At 34.9% G+C, this 26403-nt stretch overlaps 1 protein-coding gene across 1 annotated transcript; it reads right to left on the bottom strand.

The window, feature by feature from the left end:
- Nucleotides 1-14045: 14045 nt before the first annotated feature.
- On the bottom strand, nucleotides 14046-18302 carry LOC143600656 (putative UDP-arabinose 4-epimerase 2). The gene is made up of 9 exons (XM_077078282.1): nucleotides 18183-18302; nucleotides 17948-18072; nucleotides 16985-17098; nucleotides 16703-16902; nucleotides 16200-16341; nucleotides 16018-16112; nucleotides 15795-15924; nucleotides 15581-15725; nucleotides 14046-14562 (listed from the first exon to the last, which is right to left on the bottom strand). Exons 1-9 carry the CDS (start codon nucleotides 18232-18234, stop codon nucleotides 14324-14326), a joined length of 1242 nt encoding a protein of 413 aa, XP_076934397.1. The 5' UTR covers nucleotides 18235-18302; the 3' UTR covers nucleotides 14046-14323.
- Nucleotides 18303-26403: the final 8101 nt, after the last annotated feature.

The raw sequence follows: 26403 nt of genomic DNA, 5'->3' as shown, positions 1-26403 counted from the left end.
TGGAGAGAGATATGTGATATATGTGTTATGTAAGAATGATTGCTTGATGGTACGTGAACGATCTTCGGATATTGCACGTACTGTCAGGTTGTAGTGCTATGTATAAGGTAAGTATAATATGAATGCTTATGCGTATGAACGTGATAGAGATAATAAAAGAAGGAAATAATGATGTATGGTCGTATGGTTACGAAAGGGTACCGAGCCATAATAATACTCGAGGTATGATGTATGGTTGTATGGCTACGAAAAGGGTACCGAGCCCTAAAAATACTCGGGGTATAATGTATGGTAACGAAGAGGGAATCGAACCCTACTAATATTCGAAAACTAGGGACCAGACCCTTATAATATCTGTGATGTTAGGGACCAGACCCTTATAATATCTGTGATGTTAGGGAATCGAACCCTTCTAATATTCGAAACTAGGGACCAGACCCTTATAATATCTGTGATGTTAGGGAATCGAACCCTTCTAATATTCGAAAACTAGGGACCAGACCCTTATAATATCTGTGAGGTTATAGGGCGAAAGGCTCTTTAAAACGTATGATTATGTATGTAAAGAAAGTATGAAGGTAACAATGAAAGTAAAAGCACTTAAGTGTGTATGAAAGAAAGTTAAGAGGTTAAGTATGAAATGTAAAGCATGTATTGTATGATTATGTGATTAACTAGAACTCACTCAGCGTAGCTGACTTTTAGTATGCACGCAGGTGAGTAGGATGAGTCAGCGGGCTTGAGCGGGGACACATGGCAGAAGAATAAGAGCCTGGCATCTGAAGACTTACGATGTTTTAATTTTAATGTTTAATGTGAAAGACAAAGGACGTTTTGAGACAAGTTATGAAATATTGTAATGTTTTATGAAAGTTTTATATTCCGCGTAAATGTTCTAATTAACTCTGATATTTAGAACTGTGTTTATGAGTAAATCCAACACGAAAGTAGGGTTACCGGTAACGGGGCCTTACAAATTGTGTGATTCGGTTGCTTCGGTAACTAAGATACACTAGAGAATACGGGTTACATTATAACAGATATCCAACAGTTGTCGAAGGACATTGTGATGCAAATTGGATATCTGACACGAATGATTCCAGAGCAACAAGTGGGTATGTATTCACACTTGGAGGTGCTGCTATATCGTGGAAATCGTCTAAACAAACGGTTATAGCTAGATCCACGATGGAATCAGAATTCATCGCCCTAGATAAAGCGGGCGAAGAGACAGAATGGTTACGTCAATTTGCTGAGGATATACCAAGATGGCCTAAGCCTGCATCGGCCAACTGTATACATTGTGATAGCCAATCGGAAATTGGCAGAGCTCATAGCACAATGTATAATGGTAAGAATAGACATATTAGACGTAGACATAATACGGTACGACAACTAATATCTGCTGGAATTATCACTGTTGACTATGTGAAGTCAAAGGATAATATTGCGGATCCGCTAACAAAAGGCCTAAGTAGAGAGTTAGTTCAGAAGTTGTCCATGGGAATGGGACTGAAGCCCTTGAAAAATTAAAGTTCATGCGAAGGAAACCTAACTCAACAGACTGGAGATCCCAAGAGTTGAGTTCAATAGGAAAACCTAATTGTATGAATTAGTGCGGTCACTGTGGGGGGTATAACCCTACAATTTTAAGAGGGAGTTTACCATGTGGCAAGGTAACCTTCCTAGTCCATTCCTAAAAGTGACAAGTGTGAGGCTAAGCATATGGCTTTTAATGATTCGACCAAGGTAGTCATACATGGTGAATCACCTTTGTGAGAGAGAAGTAGGGTGTAAGGCCCCGTTACCGGTAGCCCTACTTTCTTGTTGGATTTACTCATAAACGCAGTTCTAAATATCAGAGTTAATTAAAACATTCGCGGAACATTAAAAACTTTCATAAAACATTTCGTAACAATCCAAAACTTGTCTTAAACAAACAACTTGTCTTTCAAAAACAAAGTAATTAAAACATATCACGTCTTGAGCCTTCTGATGCCAGCCTCTTATTCAATGCCACGTGTCTCCTCAAGAGAGCTGCCTCATCCTACTCACTGCGTGCATACTAAAAGTCAGCTACGCTGAGTGATTTCTAGTTAATCATACATTATACAATACACACAAACTTATATTCTTTCATTCATACTTTCATACTTTCTTTTATACTAACTTACTTTCATATCTTACGTTATAAAGAGAATTACGCCCTACATTCCTCGAGTATTATTAGGGCTCGGTACCCTCCTTCCTCGAGTATTATTAGGGCTCGGTTCCCTAGTTCTCGAATATTAGTAGGGTTCGATTCCCTCTTCCTTACCATACAACCATACATCATACCTCGAGTATTATTAGGGCTCGGTACCCTTTTCGTAACCATACAACCATCCTTTCCTTCTTTTATTAACTTTATCACGTTCATACACATAAGCATACATATCATACTTACCTTATACATAGCGTTACAACCTGACAGTACGTGCAATATCCGAAGATTGTTCACGTACCATCAAGCAATCATTCATACATTTCACATTATTCACATAAAGGCATACACTTATCTCTTAGAATAAGCGTATTAACAAACATATTGAGTATGCACACAGCCTCAAAAACATAACACATAAATGTGGCTAGAACTCACCTGGATCCTGTTGCGTTCATCGTTAATCGTTATCCCTTTCCTGGGCTGTGCACGACTAACTGTATAATAATTACATGTATTAATTAACTATCACTACCTTATTTACATTAACCTATCTTAACACATTTTTCACTAGGATTTTAATTTATTTTCTAAACGAACTTAACTTTTGGCGAACTTAATATTCGGCGAACTTAACATTCGGCGAGGTTAGTGTTCGGCGAACTTGGCTTTGGCGAACTTATACAAGCGAAGTTCACAGTAGGTGAACTTGCATGCTTAGAGAACTTATACCAGGCGAAGTTCACAGTAGGCGAACTTGTATGCTTAGCGAACTTGCTGGGCGAACTTGCTGTGGGCGAAGTTACCCAGCAGCAGCTACGGCTCGTCCCAAAACCTCTGTAATCAGTCGATTTTCAAGGTGTAATATATCGATAAGATGTTAATAATTCTCGCAAACATTCCTTTAGCCGTTTTTGGGTAAAACACGACCCGAAAGTGCGTAAAGCTTGGACCTTTAGATTAAAACGTTCAATACTAGGTTTAAAGGTTTATTTCTAACGAGCCATAGCAGCCGTAAGTTCGTTAAGTTCATCTCTAACATCAAGTTTACAACTTTACGTTTCATTCATACCCGATCTATTCTAGACTCAAGTTTCAAGGCTAACCGTCTATAAAAACATAAACTTTAAGATAGAAATCATACCTTTACGTTTCGTTTGGCCTAGGCTAGCTTGTTTATGAACTATAAATCTCGTGTATGGCTCGAATAGTCAAGATCCACCAAAACGAATGTTCGCTCGACCTCGCTTTCCCTCTTTCTCTCTCGGTCGTAAGGTGTTGTAGGGTGTGTGTGTTATGAGTGTGTTAGAGAATAAGATGGTAAGAATGAGGATTTAGGGTTTTAGGATGGTTTAAGGGGTATTTATATCCCTTAAAGCCCATGGACATAAGGCTCATTACTCTTTTTTTTATCCATCTTAATTACTCCAAGTCCAAGACCCTTTTTCTTTATTAAACACTAGCTAATAATATTTAACGCTTGAAACTTAACGAAATCTTCCTTTATTTAATATTATAATATTTTAGGATGTTACATGGGGTCGCTTCGAAGGGTATTGTTGGGCACAATACTTAATAGCTCTTGCAGAACCAGGCGCATGTTCATGACCATAACGAACATAACTATGAGGACTTGACTTTGTCAGGGAGAGTCTTGTGTGAAGTGTATTGTCGTCTACACAAACTGCCTCGAGTTCAAAGACATCACCGTCTACTCAGAGCCAGTGGGCTAAGTATGCTTCATAATCAAAGGTTCAAAGGATAACACATACCTATTGTATGCAAGATTCAACTGTTGAAATCTAATTGGAATAATGTGGTTGTTTCGACCTCCATTCATGTGGGGGATTGTTGGAAGTTTTAAGTGTGTGAATGAAGGAAGTGGTGGAAGTGGTAAATGTTTGTCCCACATCGGGTTGGGAACAAAATAATGAATGGTTTATAAGGTAGTGACCTTACACCCATTTGAATTATTATGACATGTTTTACCACAAGTCCTACGCGCGCGCAAGGGGGGTGCAAATTTGGGTTTCTGGACTAGAAATTCATCGAACTCGTGCGTGCCCGCACGTCCCACGGACACGAATGCAACTCCGAAAACCCGAGCCCGCGTCAGACGATTTTTTGAATTCGGTTTTGAAATTCAAAATATGGTGGTCTAGTCAATACCATTAATAATCATAATGATTATGATTATTGTGTTTCAGTTTCAATTCTTTTTGATAATGGTCATTAGATGAGTATTATTATTATTTAATATTCTTTAATGGTCATAACTAAGAGTTAATTATATGGTTATGACTCTTGGTTATAAATACCATGACATTCTTCATTTGTAGACACACCAACTCAAAAAACACACTTCATTTTCTTCCTACTGCAACAACATTATTTTCCGTTTTTGTTTCAGGCAAGTGTCCGAGTCCGGCAGAGCACCGATTCTGTTTCGAACCGGAGTACCCTGAGAACAGACTGAGAATCTGTTTAAGGGAATTGTGTTAAACACAAGCCCGGTTTACTGTGTCGATTATTTTTTATTTCTTTATTTCTGGTTATTATTAATACAAGATTTCCAACATTATATTCTTACGATTGTTATAAGCTTCTTACGTTTGTTATAAGCTCAAATACATGTTATGAGCATACTAATTGAGCTTATTATCGGAACAAATTTATGATTTATGTCGAATAGCTCAAACACAAGTCTTTGATTTTTGTTTTTGTTTTCCTTAAAAAATGCCTAGGTTCTTATGCTCATTATAACAATAGTTACTACTATGATTTACAATTTGGCCAATATTACTTAAATGCTATAGATACACAGTTAGTTGCATATGTGTGGTTTATAATCTTTTAGGTTTCAAATAAACATATTAAGATATTTTTAAGCTTCACAAAACTAAAGAGGCCTCAAATAACCATCTTTAACAATTTATTGGCTTTAAGTGCACTTTTTTTTGACAATTTTAAAAAATAATCTAGATTTTTCTAGGTCGTATTTGTGATCGCATTTGTTTTTGTTATGAGATTGTATATCATTCTCTATGTTGTCTCTCTTACACACATCCACCATATATTAAATAAGTATTGTAAAATTGGTCCATTAACTACATACGGAATATCTCATGAATCATGATCCAAGGTGAAAATGCGAATCGTAGTGGTTTCACATAGATATCGTCATGGATAAATCGTATCTTCCCTTTTTAAGACGCTTTGCCTATAAGGGAAACCATTTCCTACCCGAGGATTATAAATTTCAACTCGACATTCTTTCGCACACGATATAAAATAATAGTGTCGTTGAAATCAAACTTATAAAGAGAGTCCACATGTTAACAATCTAAACACAACGCATGTTTGTTTTACCAATCAACAAACTCGTTTCGTAAAATAAGCTTTGTCTCAACCTCTTTGGCATAATTCAACATAATTCTTAAGTTGCTTTTGAGAAAATGCCTTACACACATTTATAAGCATACTAATTGAGGAGTTCCTCAAAGCAAACTTAACATTTATGTTGAATAGCTCTAAGATTGTAGTCATTTTATAATCACTTTAGCAATACACTAGTTACTACAATTATCACCAATTTTGTATGCCTAACTTAGATTTTTTTAGAACGACGAATTTTCGTATTGAGGCTACCGCACTCTTCAAATTTGGAGAGCCCCGTTTCCTCACCCTGGCCCGACTACGTTGTCTTAACTGGGCCCACGCTGTCTTTCAGAGTTTGGCTTGGGCGTTCCCCCGAAAACAATACCGTCAGCTGCCACTTGACAGTTGTTGTGACACCACAAGAGCATAACTCTCTGGGGTAACACATGGTGGGACGAAAATCCCCGTGGGCTCGGGGTTTAAATTGACAACCTTTGCATAAGACCTAGCTCAAAAACTTCATTTCCAATATCTACCCAAAGTGACACAAGTGGGAATTAAACTTGATTCTCCATTAGGAAACCCAAGCCTCCTACCACCAGGCTATAAGTGGGGGATGTAAACCTAACTTACATGCGTTAGATTCACAGCTAGTAGCAATTCAAAATAATCCGTAGTTTAGATATTTCAAGTTTCAAATAATTATCTTCAAAAGTTCTTAGGGTTCACATAATGATGGAGGCCTCAAATAACCATCTTTTTAGTTCTCAATGTTTCAAAATGCACTTTATGACGATTTTATGAAAGAATCCAACATTTTTGTGGTCGTATTTGTGATCTATCCCACAACGATAAGAGAACGCAGCTTAAAATCCATTATTCAAAATGCATCTACATTTTAGAATAATTCAAAGTTTAAAATAAATATCCATCTCTTTTGTTCTCCATGGGTTTCAAATGTACTTTTGACGATTTTATTAAAGAATCCAACATTTTCATGGTCATATTTGTGATCAATGTTTATTGTTTAATGATGTTTTTAAGTCATTTTTCTTAGTAGTTTCTTTAACACACATTTATCATATATTGCATAAATATTGTAAGGGTGATCCATTAGTGCAAATCAAAGAAGGTAATTAACATAGATACATCGTGATGGTTAGATCATATGTTCATTTTTTAAGGAATAAAAATCATCTTTTGCTAAGGTCATCAATCCCTACTAGGGGATTACATATTTTACCACGACATCCTATCCCACATCGATCGTAAAATAATAATTTTATCGAAATCAGATTATAAAATGAGTACACATATTGTCGGTATCCACACAACACACACTTGGTTTACCAATCGACAAACATTTTTAGTAGAATAATTGTTGTCTTAATCTCTTCAGCAAGAGTCGGCATAATTCTTATGTTTGTTTCCAATATCAATTCACACACATGTTATAAGCATTCTGATTGAGCTGATTACTGGAACAAACTTATGATATATGTTTAATAGCTCAAACAAAGTCATTGAGTTTTGTTTTTATTTTTATTTTCCTTTTAAAACGTCCAGGTTCTTATACTCATTATAACAATAGTTACTACAACGATCATCTTATCAATTTAACTTATACGCATTAGATACACAATTAATTAGTTACATGGCTAAATGATTCTGCAGTTTAGAATCTTTCAGGTTTCACATAAACATTTTAAAAAGTTCTTGGGCTTCACGTAACGAAGGAGGCCTCAAATAACCATCTTTGGCTTCTAATGCACTTTTTAACAATTTTAAGAAAGATTCCAGCCTTTTCATGGTCGTAGTTGTGTATTTGTTATCGATGTTTGTTTTTGTTATAAATTTTACATCATTCTCTTTGATTTAAATAGTGCAAATCGTGGTTGTTTAACATAGATAACACAGTGGTCAGATAGATAAAATAACCTATTAACTAAAAGTAATTCTTATTAAAATAAAATAAAAATGTCAAATATACTACATTTATAAAATTAAATTGCTGGTATTTTTATTTTCTTTTAAAAAAAATTGGATGTCATAATAATAAAGAAAAAATAAAAGCAAGGAATTAAAATATTTTTCAAACTAGAAATTCTCAAATTAAATATCTATAAAGCATTTTTAAATAAGTATATAAGATCTGCTTTATCTTATAACGAATGTAGATTTAGTATATGTAATTTTTATAAGCAGACGTCGTATAATTGTTTTTTATATATTGATATCAAATTATTGTAACTATGTATATATAAAAAGAAAGGGTTTGTATATAGAGGGTTTTTTATTTTCTTTCTTGCCGTTCTAGTGTAAAGTTTGTTGATTACAAATATTTTCCAAAATATAGTATTTTGTTTGGAACGTAAGTTATACGAGTTGTGGTAGTGCGTCGGTATCTTCACGGATCAAACCGATTCCAACCGAACAATATTGTTACCTATATCAGTATTATCGAAACCTGGTACTCGTATATGTATCGACATCTTTTTTGACATATCACTATTTTATTATTGTAATTTTTACTAAATTCTTTATTTGTATTTAGAAAAAAATAAACATTTTTTTTCTTCAAAAAATACATCCTAACGGTTTTTTCTAAAATAAAACCTAAATTTTAAAATTTGCTTAAATAATTTTTTTAATTCTCTTTTAGAATTTTTTTTTAGTTTTACGATTTGACTAAACTAAAGAAAACACTTAAAATAAAAAACTTATTTAAAACTTATCTAATACAATTAGTTTTTTGTCATAAAAAACAATTAATTAATATTTATATATAAGAAAATTGTCACACCCCGATCACAGGCGGCAGAACATGTCGGGGTACGACGGATTGCTCAAGAACACAAGACACTATTAAAGTGACAATATTTAAACAACTCATTCATTTAAATCAATCATCAAAAGTAACACAACTTGTTCATACAAAATAACACCGAATACAAGAATTAAATTGTTCATTCTTCTAACAACCGAAACGTCTCAAAATAAAATAGTGTCTTCAAATTTCAATCAACCAATAACCAAACATGTAACAATGCATAAAATATATTTTGTCAAAAATATTGGTGAGCATTTTCATAGTTTTGAGAATATATAATATGAGGAAAAATCCACAACTCATATATGAAATTATAAATAAAAGCAACATGTGCGGTATATAAATCATAAATAAATGAGGATCCTTTCTAATTGGTAACAACCAACATACTCGGATAATGAGGCCCTATTCTACTAGCACAAGGCTAAAGTAGTTAGGGGTGCGTATGATCATACTTATTGAGGCACAACAACAACAACAAAAATAAACACTTGTGCACGTAAAGCATATGAGGCATATAACACACAATCGGGCAAATACTCAAGGTATCATACACCCTAGAGTTTGTGGTTTGAGGATCTAGTATCTTAAATCATTCTTGTTTTGAATAGGTATGCATGTTACCCCCAAAGTATAAAAATAAAAACGGAGGATGAAATGTACTCACTTGGAATAAGTGACTTGAAGATGAACTTGTCCAAAAGATAGCTTGGGAAAGGGCTCAACGAGTTAACGGACGAATCCTAGATTAAAAAGGTCCTTAAGTTAGTTGGATGTATGGTGAAAACTTAAAGTAAAATAAAAGGCAAGTTAAAATAAATAAACAAAGTTTTGGGTTTAAAGTGAAATAAAACTTAAGTAAACAAAATGACGGTTTAAAATTAAGTTATCTCGGAATCAGGTCTCGGTGTTTTTATCCATAAGTTTTACTTAACCTTTGTTAAGTAAATGTGTAGGGATTGGTATAATGCAATAGTGCACGAACCTTGTTAGATAAATACCAAAATGGGATTTAACGAGTGTTCGGTTTAGTCGGTTCGAGTCTTGATAATTGGTCAAGCCCGAATCCGATATTCCAAAATGATAAATGTTATGAGAATACTCATTAAAACATAAAGCTTAACTAAGTTAGAAGTCATATGAGAAAGAACTCCAAACGCCAATGTTAAGCGGGTTTTCAGGAGTAACGGCCCACGTCGCATTTACGTAAATACTCTCTTTCTTCTCTCTTTCTTCACGTAAATACTCTAAAGAGTGGAATCTAAAGGAGTAGCGGCCCACGTCGCATTTTTTTTAGTTTCCCAAAATCGGTTCGTCTGGTTTGTGGAGATCTTCACGAGTATATACCCGAGACCGATCGGAGCAGATATTAAGGACCGAATGCATTCGTACAAAATTAGGTCCGGGATCGGGTTTTTCGGGCTAGCTTTTCGGGCCGGCTTTTCGGGTATTTTCGGTCCAGCCCTAATTCTGCACGCCCCTAAACATAACCATATCATAATAACAAATACAAACAGTAAATAAAAGAACTTAAACATTTGAATTTTATATACAACTCTGTTTTAAAATAATGAAATAAAGAGTTAACGAGAGTTCGGTTTCGGTTCGGTCCATGACTCGGTATGAGACCGAGGTTGGTTGCCACATACCCAAAACTATAGAACTAATATAAACTCTTAAAACTCATATCTTAAACACAAACAGAAAGCTTAAATGAATCAAAACGTTAAAATGGACTAAAATAGCCTTTTCATGCATATTTGCCTTAAAATGGCATAAACACCTAATCCAACCATTGTTGGAGAAGGGAAAGTAAAGAAGAAGGGTATTATAATATAAATAAACTTAAAATACAAGATTTAATTACCCAAAACATATTCAAATCTAATATTAGCTTCTGTGTGACTTTAGAATGTCAAACTATCAAGAACTTGAGAAAAGAAGCTTATAACTAAGATTTGAGAGAGTGTTTGAGGTTTGAGCAGTTGAAAATGGGTGGGAGAGTCGGTATTTATAAGGAAAGTGTTAGGGGGTTGCCACCAAATTTCACCAATAGGATTACATGAATTTAAGATGGTTGGTTGGGGGTTAAATGAATTTAAGACCTTTAATTTAAATAAATTAATTAAAAGATTTATAATAATTAAAAGAAATCTGGACATAAGGTATATTTTACGGTTGGTAAAATATTTAAATGGATTTATCTTGGTTGGTTTTTGGCAACTTTGGTCCTTGTAGTTCATTTTAAGTCGTTTTTAGCCATAAAAGAGTGTTTTAAAAGAATGTAGAGGGTGTTATCTTGATCCGAGAATTGTATAACATAAATAAAACATAAAACCCAACATTTTATTAATAACGAAGGATCCTAAAGACAAAATGGGTCGGGTTTACAAAACAAATACAAATACGAATTTAAACCAAAAGAAAAAAGACGAATGTCAAAAAATAATGTATGACTAAAAAAGCAAATAAGAGAAAAATAATTTATTTAGTTAAAAATGATTTTTAAAAAGAAAATTCATTATAAAAAAAATCTATAAGAATTGTTTCTAGTCATATCGTAATAGAAAAGACAATTTTATTGAGAATTAAAATAAATTATTTAAACAACAAATTTAAATTGTAGGCTTTATTTTAGAAAAAATAGTTGAAGAATGTTTTTTTGAAAAAGGAGTTTATTTTTTTTTATTAAGAATTGTTTTTTTTTTCAATAGTATCAGGAGTGAGAAAAAAGAAGTTTAACCTATTTTTGTAAATACTTTTCAAATCATCTAGGTTGGTAAATACTTTTTCCCCTCCACCTATTTTGATAAAAAAAACTCAATAAACTTGTTTGGTAGAACAAGTGTTGTCCCGATCTCTTCAACATAATCCTTACGTTTGCATCCAGTAAGTGCCTAAAACACATTATAAGCATACTAATTAAGGCACTTAGTGGAGGCAAACTTAAGAGTTATGTTGAATAGCTAAATCACAACTCTTTGATTTTTATTTTTGTTTTCCCTTTTTAAGGCTTAGGTTCTTATTTTCGTTATAACAATAGTTGCAATCAGTGTTGTAAAAGTCGGATTTCAAGGCCTTGGAATCGGCGATTCCAAGGTCCTCGGACATCAACCTTGTCGCCTTTTTCCAACTCGGCCACCATTACTCGCCAAGGTCCAACTCGGTCAAACGGAATACTCGGGATTACTCGGCCTCCAAGGTCAACTCAAGAAAAATTTTTAAATTTTTAATTTTTTTAAATTTTTAATTTTTTATTTTTTAGTAAAAAATTAAAAATAACAACAAAACATGAATTTTTTGAATTATATTTTTTTTCAAATGAATTATAATTATTTTAACGTGAATTATGTTATCTTAACATATATATAATATTCGATAGTTATTTTATGTTATATTTATCATGTCCGAGCAGGGCCGGCTCATAGGGGTGGTAGGGTGGTCGACGGCCACAAGCCCGACACCCCTTTAGGCCCGATTTTTTTTTATTTTTAAAATTATATGTATTTTTAGTAAATACAATATGTATATTTAATGTTAAACTTAATTACATAACCACTAGCTTGGTCTAGTGGCAAAAGAGTATCACTCACAACCAAAAGGTTATGGGTTCTAGTCTCATGTGAAACATGTTTAGTCATATTTTAATACAAAAATTTTTTACACAACCCAAATTATAACCAAGTAAACTCATATAAAAATTAAATTGTTTTAAACTCAACAAAATACTCTTTTACTTAAGACCCAAAAAAATTTTCGCCTTCGCCCTAATTTTTTTTTTGATTTCTCGGAGCCGGCTCTGTGTCCGAGTACTCCCCGAGTACTCCGAGTACTCCCTACAAGGGGGTCGGCCGCCTAGGGACCGCCTAGCGAGTTTTACAACATTGGTTGCAATTATGATCAACAATTTAGTCTATTTAACTTAAATGCATTAAATGCACAGTTAGTTGCACCGCTAAACGATTTCGTGCTTTAGGATCTTTCAGGTTTCAAATTAACATCTCTAAAAGTTCTTAAGAGTCTTCACATACGAATGAGGCCTCAAATAACCATCTTTAGAAATCCTTAATAGACTTCAATGCACTCTTTGAGGAATTCAGCTTTTTTCATATTTGTGAACGATGTTTGTTTTTTATGAGATTTTGCATCATTCTCTTTGTAGTCTCTCTCACACACATTCTGCATATATTTTATATTATTGTGAGCGTGATCGTTTTAATTACATATTAGTAAGATCTCATGATCTAAGGTGAAATAGTGGAAATCGCCGTAGTTTAGCATAGATACATTGTAGTGGTTTGATCACATGTCCCATTTTTAAGACATAAAGTCATCATTCGCTAAGAAGGGAAACAATTTTCTATTAGAGGATTTTAAATTTTACCACGACATTCTATCCCACGTACTAACAATATCCACACAAGCCCGCTTGGTTTATCCATCAACAAACTTGTTTGGTAGAGTAAGTGTTGTCTCAAACTCTTTAGCAGAATTCAACGTAATCCTTACGCTTGCTTCGACTACACATGTTATAAGCGTACTAATTGAGGCAGTTATTCAAAACAAACTTAAGATTTTATGTTGAATAACTCAAACACAAGTCTTCGATTTTTATTTGTGTTTTCCTTTTTTAAGGTCTAGGTTCTTATAGTCATTATAACAATAGTTACTAATTACTATTACGATCAACAATTTTGTCAATTTAATTTAACTGAAATGCATTTGATACACGGTTAGTTGCAACTCTAAATGAATCTGCGGTTTAAAATCTTTCAAGTTTCAAATAAAAATCTTTAAAAGTTCTTGGGACTTCACATAACGAAGAGGCCTCAAATAACCATTTTTATAGTCTCTATTGGCTAGTTTAACTTAGATGCATCGTGGTGGTTAGACCATATGTTCCTTTTGTGAAATACAAACCATCTTTTGCCTACAAGGGAAACCATTTCCTACTAGAGGGTTATAAATTTTAACACGACATTCTATCCCAAACTATCCAAAAATAATAACTTTGTCGAAATCAAATTTATAAAGCGGGTCCACATATTAACAATCTCCACATAACGCGCTTAAACCGATTAACAAACTTGTTTGGTAGTGTAATAAGTGTTGTCTCAAATCTCCGCAGAATGCGACATAGTCCTTAATTCGTTTGCTTTTGTAACTGCCTCAAACACATGTTATAAGCATACTATTTGAGCCAATTATTGGAAGAAAACTGAAGATTTGTGGTAAATAGGCTCAAACACGTCTTCGACTTTTAATTTTGATGGTGTAAAATTAGGAGTTGGCAATCATCTTACAACTATTATGATTAATTGAGCCATAGCATGTGTGATCAAGATTTAATTCGTGCATCTTATACAAGAATCTATAACTATCTTATGATTAATTGAGCCATAGCATGTTTTGGTTGGACTATTTAACTCGTTTAGTTAAACATGTTGGCACGCTAACCCGTGTAGCTCATCTTTTGCAACACGGACCCAATTAACCTCAGTTAACCTGTTTACAACTTAATTAATACCCACAACTCGTTTGCCACATTTACCTAACTGGGTAAACGGGTTGTCTTCAAGTTACACAAAATTTTAACGAACTCTGTCAACCAAACGACTCTAAATCGTAAATCCATACTTCCAATTACACTACACCTGACAAGGCATTATTTCTGAGATCTATTCAGTTTCCTGATACATGTAATGTATGTATGGGTACAAGTCCACACCCATGTAACAAATAACAATATGATCAATATGAAAACAAAAAAACAAAAATATTACCCTAAACCTCAGCAACCCCTATTTTCATAATAATCCCTAATATTGAAACAAGTTCAAAACCAAGTAAATCTTCAATCTTTCATCACCTTCAATCAAGTGATCAACCATCTACCAAATTTGCGTTAGAAGTTAAAACGATGCTTTTGTGTGGCCATAGCCGTCACGGTGTGACTTCTGCCATTTCCATGCAACCTGCAAACTCTTTTCCAGATCAGTATACTTTGCTGACCACTTGAGTTCACGTAGTATTTTTGACGGGTCACTGTACACCTCAGCATAGTCACCGGGTCTACGTGGCAGATACTCTACTTTAATTGCCTCCCCTGTAGCCTTCTTACAAGCTTCCACAAATTCTTTAACTGATCTACCTGTTCAAACCAAAATAAAATATTATTAGCAAAATGACATGTTTAAAGTAACCAGGTTTACTTTTTATATGGGACTAGTGTCAGTTTTGATCTATTCATAAATGGGTCAATTGGGTATATTTTAACTTTTATTCATAGTTATTAAAAGGCCTCGCTTCTTGCGCTAGGCCCATTTTCTAGGCCAGGCCCAATATACGCGCTCCTAGTTCTTAGGTCCATGCTTCTTGAAGTTGACGATACCTCCATCGGTGGTGATGAAAGATCAAGAACAATAATCATTTGAAAGTTCACTATTTATTACTTTTTTAACTTTTGGTTCTTTACTTTGAACATTTTCTTATTCAAATTTTGAAATTACATTTGAATCTTGACTCCTCTAAAACATTTGGTACTAATTAGTAATTAGATGATACTAAATGTTATATAATAGCTTTTGTTTAGTTTATATAGAGAGTAGTAATATTTTTCTGATACATGATATATTTTAATTTTTTTATTTATGTTCGCTTTCTTTTTCTAAGGCCCTCACCTTTTTTACGCCTTGCGCCTAGGACCCAGGCGAGGTCTATGCGCCTAGAGCCTTTGATAAATATGCTTTTAATTTAATGGGTCTAATTATTGTTAAAACACATTAAATTAATGGAAATTTTTATGTATCACCTTAAAAGTTGGTATAATATTTATCATATTTACCTAACAAAAAATCACAATATCAAATATACTCATTTTTATGTTTATGACATTTCTAACCTTCCCTTAAAACTTGCATTTGAATGAGCGTATGGAATGCAAGGAGGACAAGAAGGGTAAAATGGTCATTTCATAAATTTTATTTTATAAAATGGGTGATTATAATTTAAGTATCTTTACTTCAGTATTTACTAATCATATTCCAAAACCGAACAAGAAATACTGTGCCTATCCAACCGTCTACAAAACAATTACCAGTTTTGACCAGAACATCTTGACCACTTACCCGCCCAATTTGACACCTCTAATATCAGTTTAAAATAACTACCTTTTCCTGTACCAATATTGTATATTCCAACATGCCCGGGTTTTGCATTCTCAAGTGCTTTTACATGTGCATCAACTAAATCAGTCACATCAATATAATCCCGTATGCACGTTCCATCCGGGGTTTTATAGTCGGTTCCTCGAACCTAAATCACATAATCAACATCAGAAAAAATCTATTTTCAACTATAATTAATTATCAGAAGGCATATTACCTTGAGCCCATTAGTAATCCCACGGGCCGCATCGAAGCACGCACCCGATATTCTTCCGTGTTCACGCAGTTCGGGTCTTGGTGCTTCACCTAATCTTCCATCCGGGTCTGACCCAATCACATTGAAGTACCTGGAATTTATTCAAGAACATTTTTAACATCCGATATATAAATATAATCAAGTCATGTTTAAATAAATTTTGTGACAAGTCAAACGTTCAAACCTTAAAATCATGAAGGCCATGTCCGAGTTCTTATGGAAATCCAGAATAATATCTTCAGACATTTTTTTGGCTTTCCCATATGGATTAATCGGGTTCTATATACACAACACAAAAACTAGAATTTAAGCAAGGCAACAAAATATTAGACTAAAAAAGTGAAGTTACGTATATGCCCTTGGTACCTGAGGAGTTTCTTCGGTAATCGGCATCTTCTTGGGCTCTCCATACGTAGCACAAGTGCTTGAATATATCAGAGTATTCACATTATGTGTTGCCATAGCTTCCAATACGACAAGGGTGTTCGATGTAATATTGTGATAATACCTGCATATTTAAAATAAGAGTAAATTACGCGGATGGTCCATGTGATTTGGTCCAAATCTTGAATATCATTCTTAAATTTAAAAAAGTTATGGATTTAGTCCCTAACCGCCTAGTTTTCTTTCATAAATGGTGCCCTTTTAAAAGTTATACTATAACCATTTTTACTGGTTTACTCTTTCAGAAATTACTGTTTAGCCCCTGTTTCTTGTTTTTGTTATTAGTATACATATAATTTTCTATTATTAATAATATGATAATATTATACTATTATTACTATTGTTATTATTATTACTCTTTATTATACTTCTGGGAAGTTAAAAGTATATTTATTAAGAAAATGATAATATAAAAGGCTACTTACTTTAAGGGATCAAGGGTACTCTCTCCAACATATGCAACCGCTGCAAAATGTATAACCGCGTCAAATGCATTTTCTGAAAACATTTTGTTTACGGATTTTGCGTCTCCTAAATCAGCATACATGAATTGAAGTCTTCCGGGTTCGGGAAACAGGTCTTGAAGAACTTTGACTGCGCCTATGTTTCCACGAGAGAGATTATCCTATAATATAAGTAAACAAAGTTAGTTTGTATTGTAGTTGAATATTAATGAAAGATTAATAAAGTAAAACATAGAGATATACCACTATAGTTACACGATAATTGTCTTTGAGAAGGCGCAGTGTAGCATGGGAACCAATATAACCGGCCCCTCCGGTTACTAAAACATGAGTAACTCCTGCTTCGGACCTAGAGAACTTCAAAGAAGAAACATATAAATATATCAAAAAATGATGAAAATTGACTTAAAATATTCAATCTTTATAAATTACCATTGACTTTCCGAATTAGTTATTGAACTTTGACTTTAGATGTTTAGTCAACTTTTCTCAATTTCAAGATTTATATAATATTTAATTACTAATATCAGTAGAGTTGTATGCGAATACACAGCTGGCAATAATGACCCATTCATTAAGAAATAGGTTGACTTGGATAAGTTTTTGTGTTAAATGGGTTGACTTGGGTAAACTTCAAGTGTTAGATGGGTTGATTTGTGTTAAAAAAAAGGTTTTGTTAAGATGGGTTGATTTGGGTTAAAATGGGTCACTCCTATGAAACCTGCTATAACTTAGAACGGGTCGAAATGAACCAACACCACCCACTGCCACCTACCGGTTGCTGCCGACACAGCCACCACAGTCCATGTTGCCACCATTAGCCGCAATAAAAACAAATATAGCAGGTGAACTTATTTTAAATACTTTTTTTTCTTCCTAAAATGACCCACCCTTTCTGAAGCCAACCAAATTTATACTTTTTTTATTTAAAAAAACCAGTTTTGCCCCAAACTGACCCGGGAATCCACCATATTGCAAGACTTATATGTTTAGTACAAAAGGGTAATATGGACAAAAAAACAACTAATCAGTCATATCAAACATAAACTCCATCTCAAAGAAACATATAGATTAATTCAACCATTCAAGCAAGTTTTCTACTTAAACACATATATTAAAATGGATTTGAATCTTCAAAATGTGACAAGAATCCAAGATTGTAAATTAAGAATACTTTTAAAGCAGATAAAGGGTTTATTTACTTACTGGGCTAGGAGTCCTGAAAGTAGGAGACTGTTTGAGCACAAAAATGCATAACGCGGTAAGCCCTAAAGCGAAAACAATCTTTTTTACAAACCCTTTTTTCTTTATGGGCTCTGCATGATCCGCACCTATAATTACAAAATACAAAAATCAACTTCAAAAACAGTAAAATCATCAAACTTATATAAAGATCATATAATAATAATAATGGAAATATTGAATGAATTTGTTACTATACCTCCTAAAGCATAAGACCTTGGAGGCCTTGGCTGACTTCTTGGCTTGTTCATTTAACTAGTGTTGACTAAATTCTGCATCAAATTCAAATCAAAAACTTAATATTAAACTGATTGCTGGTTAATATGAATCCCAAAAGGCTCGATTTTCAATCATATTTAATCAAAAAAGCCAAATCATAATCAAATTCTAATTCCTAAGATCTAACTAAATGTGTAAACGAGTCAAGCCGAGCCCAAGCTCGTGATTCGTTTGTTCAAGCTTGGGCTCGGCTCGTCTCGTTTAATAGTTATTAACTAATTTATATAGATTATTAATTATATGCATATATTTTGAGAAACCGTTCACGAGCCTAAGCTCGACTCAAGCTCGTGTACAGTACCTTAAACCGGCCAAAGCTCGATTCGTGCAATTTGAAATTAATATGTAGAAGTCCGAAAGACTTAAAACTTAAAAATACACTACGCCCATTAAAACGATGCTCGAGCTCGGACTCAATAATTAAACTAGCTTTTAATGAGCTCGGGCTCGTTTCGATCTTTTTATCGATCTGATCCCGAGCATCTCAGCTCATTTGCACCCCTAGATCTAACAAATTACTAATCAAAATACAAACATGCAATAAACGGAATCAAAATCAAATTCTAGAGCCGAGCCCGAACTCCGCTCGTCTCTAGCACTTTATCTAAAGCTCGAGCTCAGCTTGTGAGTTGTGTTTTCAAGCTCGAGATAGCCTCGACTCGGCTCGCTTATTATTTATTAACTAATTAGCTCGTTAAGTAGTTAAAACTTTAAAATACACCAGGAAAACTATCTTCCCATAGAAGGCTCATGCTCAGGCTCAATAACTAAGCTTAGGCTCAATAGTTAAAATAGCTTTTATTGAGCTTGGGCTCGTTTCGAGATTTTTATCAATCTGATCTCGAGTAGCTCGCGAGCATCTTCTGCGAGGCTCGATCTTTAATCAAATTGAATGAATAATAATATCAAGATTTTAAGATCTAACGAATTAGCAATGAAAACAGAACCATGCAATATAAGTAAAAGGGTTACCTGAGAAAAAGGATCTAGAAAAAGAGGGGTAAAATGGGAAATCCAGCCAATTTTGTTACAGTGTGAATGAAAACATGATGATAATATTATATATTTATAAGGAAATGAAATGGGCAGGTGATGTGATTGATTGTGAAATCCGAAAAGTGGTAATGTTAATTGCTGAATTAAGTAACAAGAATTGACGTAAAGAAGACAGAATGTGTTATAGAGAGAGAGACGTAGGATGAATGAAAGTGTTTAGGTTTGGTTTGTGGTTTAGGTTTTAGAAGGTGTGGGAATAGGAATCTCCGGTGATGCTGCCATCTGCCATGTTACAAGTCAAACTGGAAGATGGAGAAAAAGAATGTCTTCTCAACTCTAAACTTAAATAATTAAAATATATATATTTATTATTATATGGCTATGCCGACTAATTCTTTATTTGAAAATTTCCCAAAGTAGTAAGTTTTAACCACCATTTTTCAGTTTTAGCTGTGGATTTGAAATAGTCATTTTCTTCTAGTCGGGTTTGACAGAATTTTAACAGTGTTCGACAGATTTCGTTGACATGTAAAATCACGCCACGTGTCAACGTATTAATAGATTTGACGGAGTTCGTTAAAAAACTGTTATATCCGATGGAGTTTTTAATGTATCCGACGGAATTCTTCGTCTTCTACCTCCATAACAAACTTCTATCTCCATCTTTCTTATTTCTCCACAAAATCAAACAAATCCTAATCCTAGTGTAAATCTCTTACTTTTTCGAGAAGAAAACAACTTTAGTGTTTCACTCTAGTTAATTCAATATTCAAAACCCTCGAACTGAAAATCTATGGTTCGGCGGACAAATTTAATAGTCGGATCTGACAGAATGAACCCCACTGATGGTTGGTTAATTTGTATATATTTAAGTTCGTTTATTTATTAGTTTTAACTGTTTATTGTGGAAACTTCGATACTTCATACGTGTTTATTGTATTTCAGGGCATATACGTTAAACTACCTAATTTGGACCTGTACGAGCACGGGATGAAGACCCGGAATGATGTGTGATAGTGTGTGATCAAAACTGATGAATCTTGGTAAAAGTTGGTTTAGCATATCATTTGCTGAAAGCAGAGTATCATATGCTGAGCATAAGAAGGAGCGTACTATGCTGAAATAGAGTATCATACTCTAAAGTTAGAGTACCATTTGCTAGAGGTGCACAAATCGGTTTTTTTAAAAAAACCAGTTCGGTTAATAACCGGACCGGTTTTTCTTGGACTGGAAAAAAACCGGTTTTTAAATAACCGGACCGGTTTATTAACCGGTTTTTTTTGTGCAAAACTCGGACCGGTCTAACCGGTTAGGACCGGTTTAGAAACCGGTTAATAACCGGTTTTTTTAATTAACCGGTTTTTTTTAAAAAAATAACCGGCTAAAAACCGGTTTTTTTCATAATAACCGGTTTTAAAATTAACCGGTTTTTTCCATAACCGGTTCAGTAACCGGTTTTTTCTCTATAACTTGTAACCGATATACGAACCGGCGGTTACTAAACCGGTCAAACCGGTTTTTAAATAACCGGTTTTTGTAAAAACCGGTTTTCGGTTTAAACCGTTGAACCGGTTCACCAACCGGTTTTTTTGCCCATCTCTACAATTTGCTGAGCCAGGGTACCATTTGCTGAAACTAGAGTACCATATGCTAGACCAAAATAAACTACGGGATTCTTATTTTTGAAACCCTATATAAGGATAAAGTTAGGGTTTCATTAAGGGACTTCTGGCTGGCAGTTTACAGAGCTACAAGAGGGCGATTCCACTATTCCGATTCATACCGAGATCACATACATGTTCCATATCATCATAATTGAGGATTCCATGATGTCGATACTGGGCTAACTTCTCAGAATCATACCCGGGATGTAAAGTTTGTATTATTTTCAGTTTTCTCATGTAACTAAGAACGTTTATGTATAATTGTTTATGGTTAATCTATGATTATTGATGTTTAGTATTTCTGTGTTTTCAATCGGTTTAGGTTTACGTTGATCTGAACGATTAGTTACCAGTTGCTATAATAATTGATCATAGGACTGCTTGATCAGGTTGAATACGATAAAACATATGATTGCCCTTAACTGAGTCACACTGGCAGGGACTGTTTGATAACCAGTGTCGTGTGTAAAGCGATTATTGATGTCTAAGGTTTTGTCTAGTTGATCAGTCTGTAGTTAACCGTTAATGATTAATCTGTTAGGTTGCATGAGATTACTGTAAGTTACTTACTTGAAGTCCCGGGTGTGATTTTCTTTTATTAATTGATTGAAACTTGTTCACTTGTTCTTTGCTTAATTCTAAATTAAAACTAATTGCTTGTGTGATCAACACTAATATCTGATACTTCATAATATTATAAATCTGTGACACGATTACATTGACCACATACTCCTGGTGGATACGATACCTTATTTACCCTATCTACTTAGGTTATTTAGGTTTTTGCATGACTCAAATGACGGTCATCAAAATGGCGCCGTTGCCGGGGAGTTAGTGCGCTTAGTGTCTTTCGTGCTATTTGATTTTTGTTTTTATTTTAGTTAAAATTTAGTTTTAATTTTCAGTTTTAGTTTAAATTTTATTTATCTGTATTTTACGCGGGTTGTGTTACTGTGTAGATTACAGGTTTATGCGCACCCGCCAGTCGGGCCGACAGTCTCCGTTAGTTTACGAGCCCGAAATTGAGAGGTTAGCTCGGCAGAATCGAGTACAAAACAGAAACTCAGAGATGAAAGAACAAAACCAGAACCAGAACCAGAACAATAACCAAAACCAAGATCCACTTCCACAAACCAACATGTTTCACCCAGACAACATACCCGACCCACTAAACTTCAATAACTAGAATAACCAAAACAACCAAAATCACTCAGCTCGTGCTTCCAGAACCCGAAACCAAAACCGAAACCGAAACATAACCGAAACCTATTTGACCAAGCCGGACCATCTGCTCCAAATAATAACCCCAACCGCCGAGTTCGGATAAATCTCGATGATGTTCGACCGAGTATTCCGACAGAAGATGAAGACGAAGGGGATAATAATAATGGAATTGAAGGTTTGGAAATCGATGACGAGGTAGACAGATGGGTTAGAGGTAATCGGGCAGTCGAGCCCGAGAACGAGGGTTTTGAGCAAGAAGATGTGGGTTATGATAATTCGGATGAAGAGGTAGAGGAGCCGGTTAATCGAAGACGGGTTGAACCAGTTAACAGAAACGGAAGGGGTCGAGACAGGGTGAATCGGGCGGAACGACCCGAAAGAGTTCGTGGTATTCCGGTTAACCGGGGTGGTATGGGAAACCCCGGGGGGCTGAGGAGAAATTATATGGCCCCGGTTCATGGTGTTAATCGTCGGTTCAAACCGACTATCTCAGACGGAGCATCCCTGTTGGTTCCACAGGAACGAGTGTAGGGACAGCAAACTTTTAAGTCCCGGCCATCCTACATCAACATCGTTCCTCATTTCAACGGGATGGCTTCGGAAGACCCGCATTCACACTTAACTGATTTTTCGGCTATCTGCGGGACTATTGGTGACGGTACGTTTGATCAAGATGAAATCCGGTTGCGGTTATTCCAGTTCTCGTTAAAAGACAAAGCAAAATTATAGTTTAATTCGCTATCGATGCACAGTATCAGAAACTGGGCCGAGATGTACATAGAAATATACATCTTTTCAGCATCAAATAATCTCTAAAAACTGCAATTTCTATCTAATAACATAGCATAAAAGGCTACTTATTATAATAAAACGTAATTTCAGGTGAAACCAAACCTTAAACGAAGAAACAAGCAAAAAGACGAAGAAAAACAGAAGAAAACACAAGAAAACAAAGAAACACGCCCCCATGTCTCAAGAAACACGCCCCCATGCTTATGGAACAAGAAAAGACAAAATCTGAGAACAAAGCACGGGGCCGTGGACGGGAATGCAGAAAATACAAAGAAGAATTGAGAACATGTCACTAAAAAGCACGGGACCGTGTCTGCTAACCATGGGGCCGTTGCCAGCTCACACAAAAGACAAAACAAATCTGACACATGTCATAAAAATACACGGGGCCGTGCTCATCAAGCACGGGGCCGTGCCTCACCATCCAGATTGCCTATAAATAGTGGCTCATGTTGCATTCATCAAGTGTTCCTTGAAAAGAGTTCTATCCGGTTTTCTCTTATAAAAACACACACTAACACTCACATAGAAGATTTAGTGAAGAGTTTGAAGGCTTGGAGGTCATCACCATCAACCATCATCATCTATCATCATCATCATTAAGAAGGAAGCTTCATCTACATTTGGTTAGATTGTTCCAAGTTTAATCATGTATTTGTTATTATCATCCATCTTAATGTTTATCATCATGATCATTATGAGCTAAACTCCATTTACCATCTAAAATATATGAAGAAACTTTGTTTTACTTGATGATTATATAAAACATGTGGTTTAGTTTGGTAAAGTACATGGTTATCTTACAATTATCTTTTGATGAGAAATGTTTCACCATCTTAAAATACTAATTCAAAGTTGGTGATTGTCAATTATATTGGCAATCATTCATGATCGATTCATGTTTTTGAAAGATAGAAACACTTTGATACATTATCGAAACATGGATCCTTATATTGTACTTAGAAATGATGAGATATAAGTTATGATGTATTTCTCTAAATCTTGGTAATCCGAAAATGGCTTTGCTTAGGATATCAAATTAGTTAAAGAAGTCATATGTTAATGGAATGTGTAATTATAACCTACATAAATCAACCAAGGGGAGGTTGTGTGAGTTAACTACAACCACCCGAAGTTGTTAGAATTGGTATTTGAGAAATCGAAGTCAATTCTAATCATTCTACTTTACCAACTGCTTGTCTACTTAAATTGACATTCTTGGGGTAGCATGCTATTAAGCATAGGATGGACTTGAAAATATGCATGCTATTATTCATTATGTCATAGAATATGTTCACTCCAAAATAAGGATCATAATTCTATCATATATTATTAGGACAAGTCTATCATATGTTTAACTATTAATCATCAAGGAACAATGGAGTGGATTCTAGATATTAGATGGTAACCTTCGCATAATTGAATAACTCGTTTAGAATCTCTTGTCTTGGTCACTTATATATTATATATATAAGTATTTACATTTTATAAAAAGTTCAAAAATTAACCCCAAAATAATTAAAACCTCCGATTAAAGTAAAACAACGATTTATTATTAAAAACCTTTGTGTCCACGGATCGATACTTAGTTCTTACCAATACTATTCTACATATACGATAGGTACACTTGCCTATTTTGTGTGTGTTTAGTCTTTGTAGAAATCACTTTTATAAATTTAAAACACGAACTTGTGCAAAAGCTAAAAAGCAAATCATTCCATCCTTTTATATTTTATACCACCTATCACAATTTATACCACACGCACGCACACATCAGTAGCCCGGGAGGACGAGTGGGGTCTCGTGAGGGTTTATAGTGAACTACACCCACAAAGTTCGGTTACAACATAATATACACGTACCTGGATTAACCACAACAAAATGAGCATGAAAGCACTTTGGGTCGCTTAACTGAAACCTCATTTTCGGAAATAAAACTTTACCGAACGCATCAAAATCCCAACATTTCTTGTGGTGCGGTATCCCCACACTTAGCTTTTGCTATGATGGTACGCTTGAAATACAATTAGTAATATAAAAAAAATGCAAACTTAAAAAAAATACAAAATGTACAAATACCACCCTTTTGTCAATTTTATGACATTCAAGGTGGGCGTCTGGCCTGCCCCCGTGCAGCCTTCTCGTTACATGCACGATCCTCAAGAGATTCCTTCCAACCTTTTGGCACGCCATGATCCTGCCATTTTTCATTTACTTCTGGCGGTTTCTTTACCTCTTTCTTTTTCGTCTTCTTTCCTTTTCTTGTAGTTACTTCCTCACCATCTCTAACTCCATGCAACATAGCATTCCATCCTTTCACATTCATGCTACTCCTTAGCTCTTTTCTGTTAGTCACAAAACATTTCTCTTTTGGGTGATCCTTTCTCAAGGATTCACACTTGTCAACAACATGGTTAGTAGCATTTTCAAACAATGGTAACCGTTTATCACGATCTCCACACTTAATTTCCAATATCCCATTAGCACAATTAATCACCGCATGTTCTGTGGCAAGGAATGGCCTACCCAATATGACTTATGGTTGTGTATTATTCACACGTTTAGCATAGTCAAGTACAAAAAAGTCAACTGGGTAGAAAAATTCCTCCACTTGAACCATTACATTAGTCACCATGCTCCGGGGAAGTGTATGAGTTTGGTCCACCAACACCACGGTGGTGTTTACCCTTTCTAATGGGCCAAATTCATACTGATCATATAAACTACCGGGCATGATACTAACACATGCTTCAAGATCTAGAAGTGCCCGATTAGTTTTAAATTTCCCAATTTGAATTGATAAAAGCGGCACTCCTGGGTCTTGGAGTTTACTTGAGGTGGTATTATTCTCCACCTCCTCATTTCTCATGTTGGTCAATTTACCATTTAAACATTTTTCACATGTGCAATTTTCACAACAAGACATTTCATATGTTTTTGGTTCTGATTCATTTTGGAAAATTGATTCATTTTGACCGACACAATCACTCTCATCACTAGTATCTTCCACCACCTCCTCAACAAACTTTGGTGGTGAATCCACTTCAACACTAGAAATTTCAAAATGAGGTAAAAGACCTACAGCATTGATGTGCACATTGTTTCCCTTCTTGGAGCATGAGCAGTAATGGTTCGGGTTGACTGTAGTATCACTCGGGAGTTGACCTGTACTCTTTTGCAACTTTGCCATATCTGCTGCGAGCTGACCAATTTGCTTTGACATTGCCCCTGCTGACTTATCATGTAACTCAAACTGTTTCTTCGTTTCAGCCTTATAATCTGTCATAAACTTCATCAATGCATCCAACTTTGAGTGCACCGATTCGTCCGCATTTCCCGAGGACCCCCTCTGCTGGTCCTGATTACCCGATGAATTTCCACCCCGGTTACCATCTCTATTATACCCCGATTTTGATCATACGAACCTTGCTGCTGCTGATAACCGCCATGGTGGTAATTACCCTG

Source organism: Bidens hawaiensis, unplaced genomic scaffold (genome assembly GCF_021521415.1).
Source record: "Bidens hawaiensis isolate Kalapana, Puna unplaced genomic scaffold, B.hawaiensis_p1.1 tig00054723_1, whole genome shotgun sequence".
In the NCBI taxonomy this organism is placed as follows: domain Eukaryota; kingdom Viridiplantae; phylum Streptophyta; class Magnoliopsida; order Asterales; family Asteraceae; genus Bidens; species Bidens hawaiensis.
This window is presented reverse-complemented; position numbering and strand designations above follow the sequence as displayed.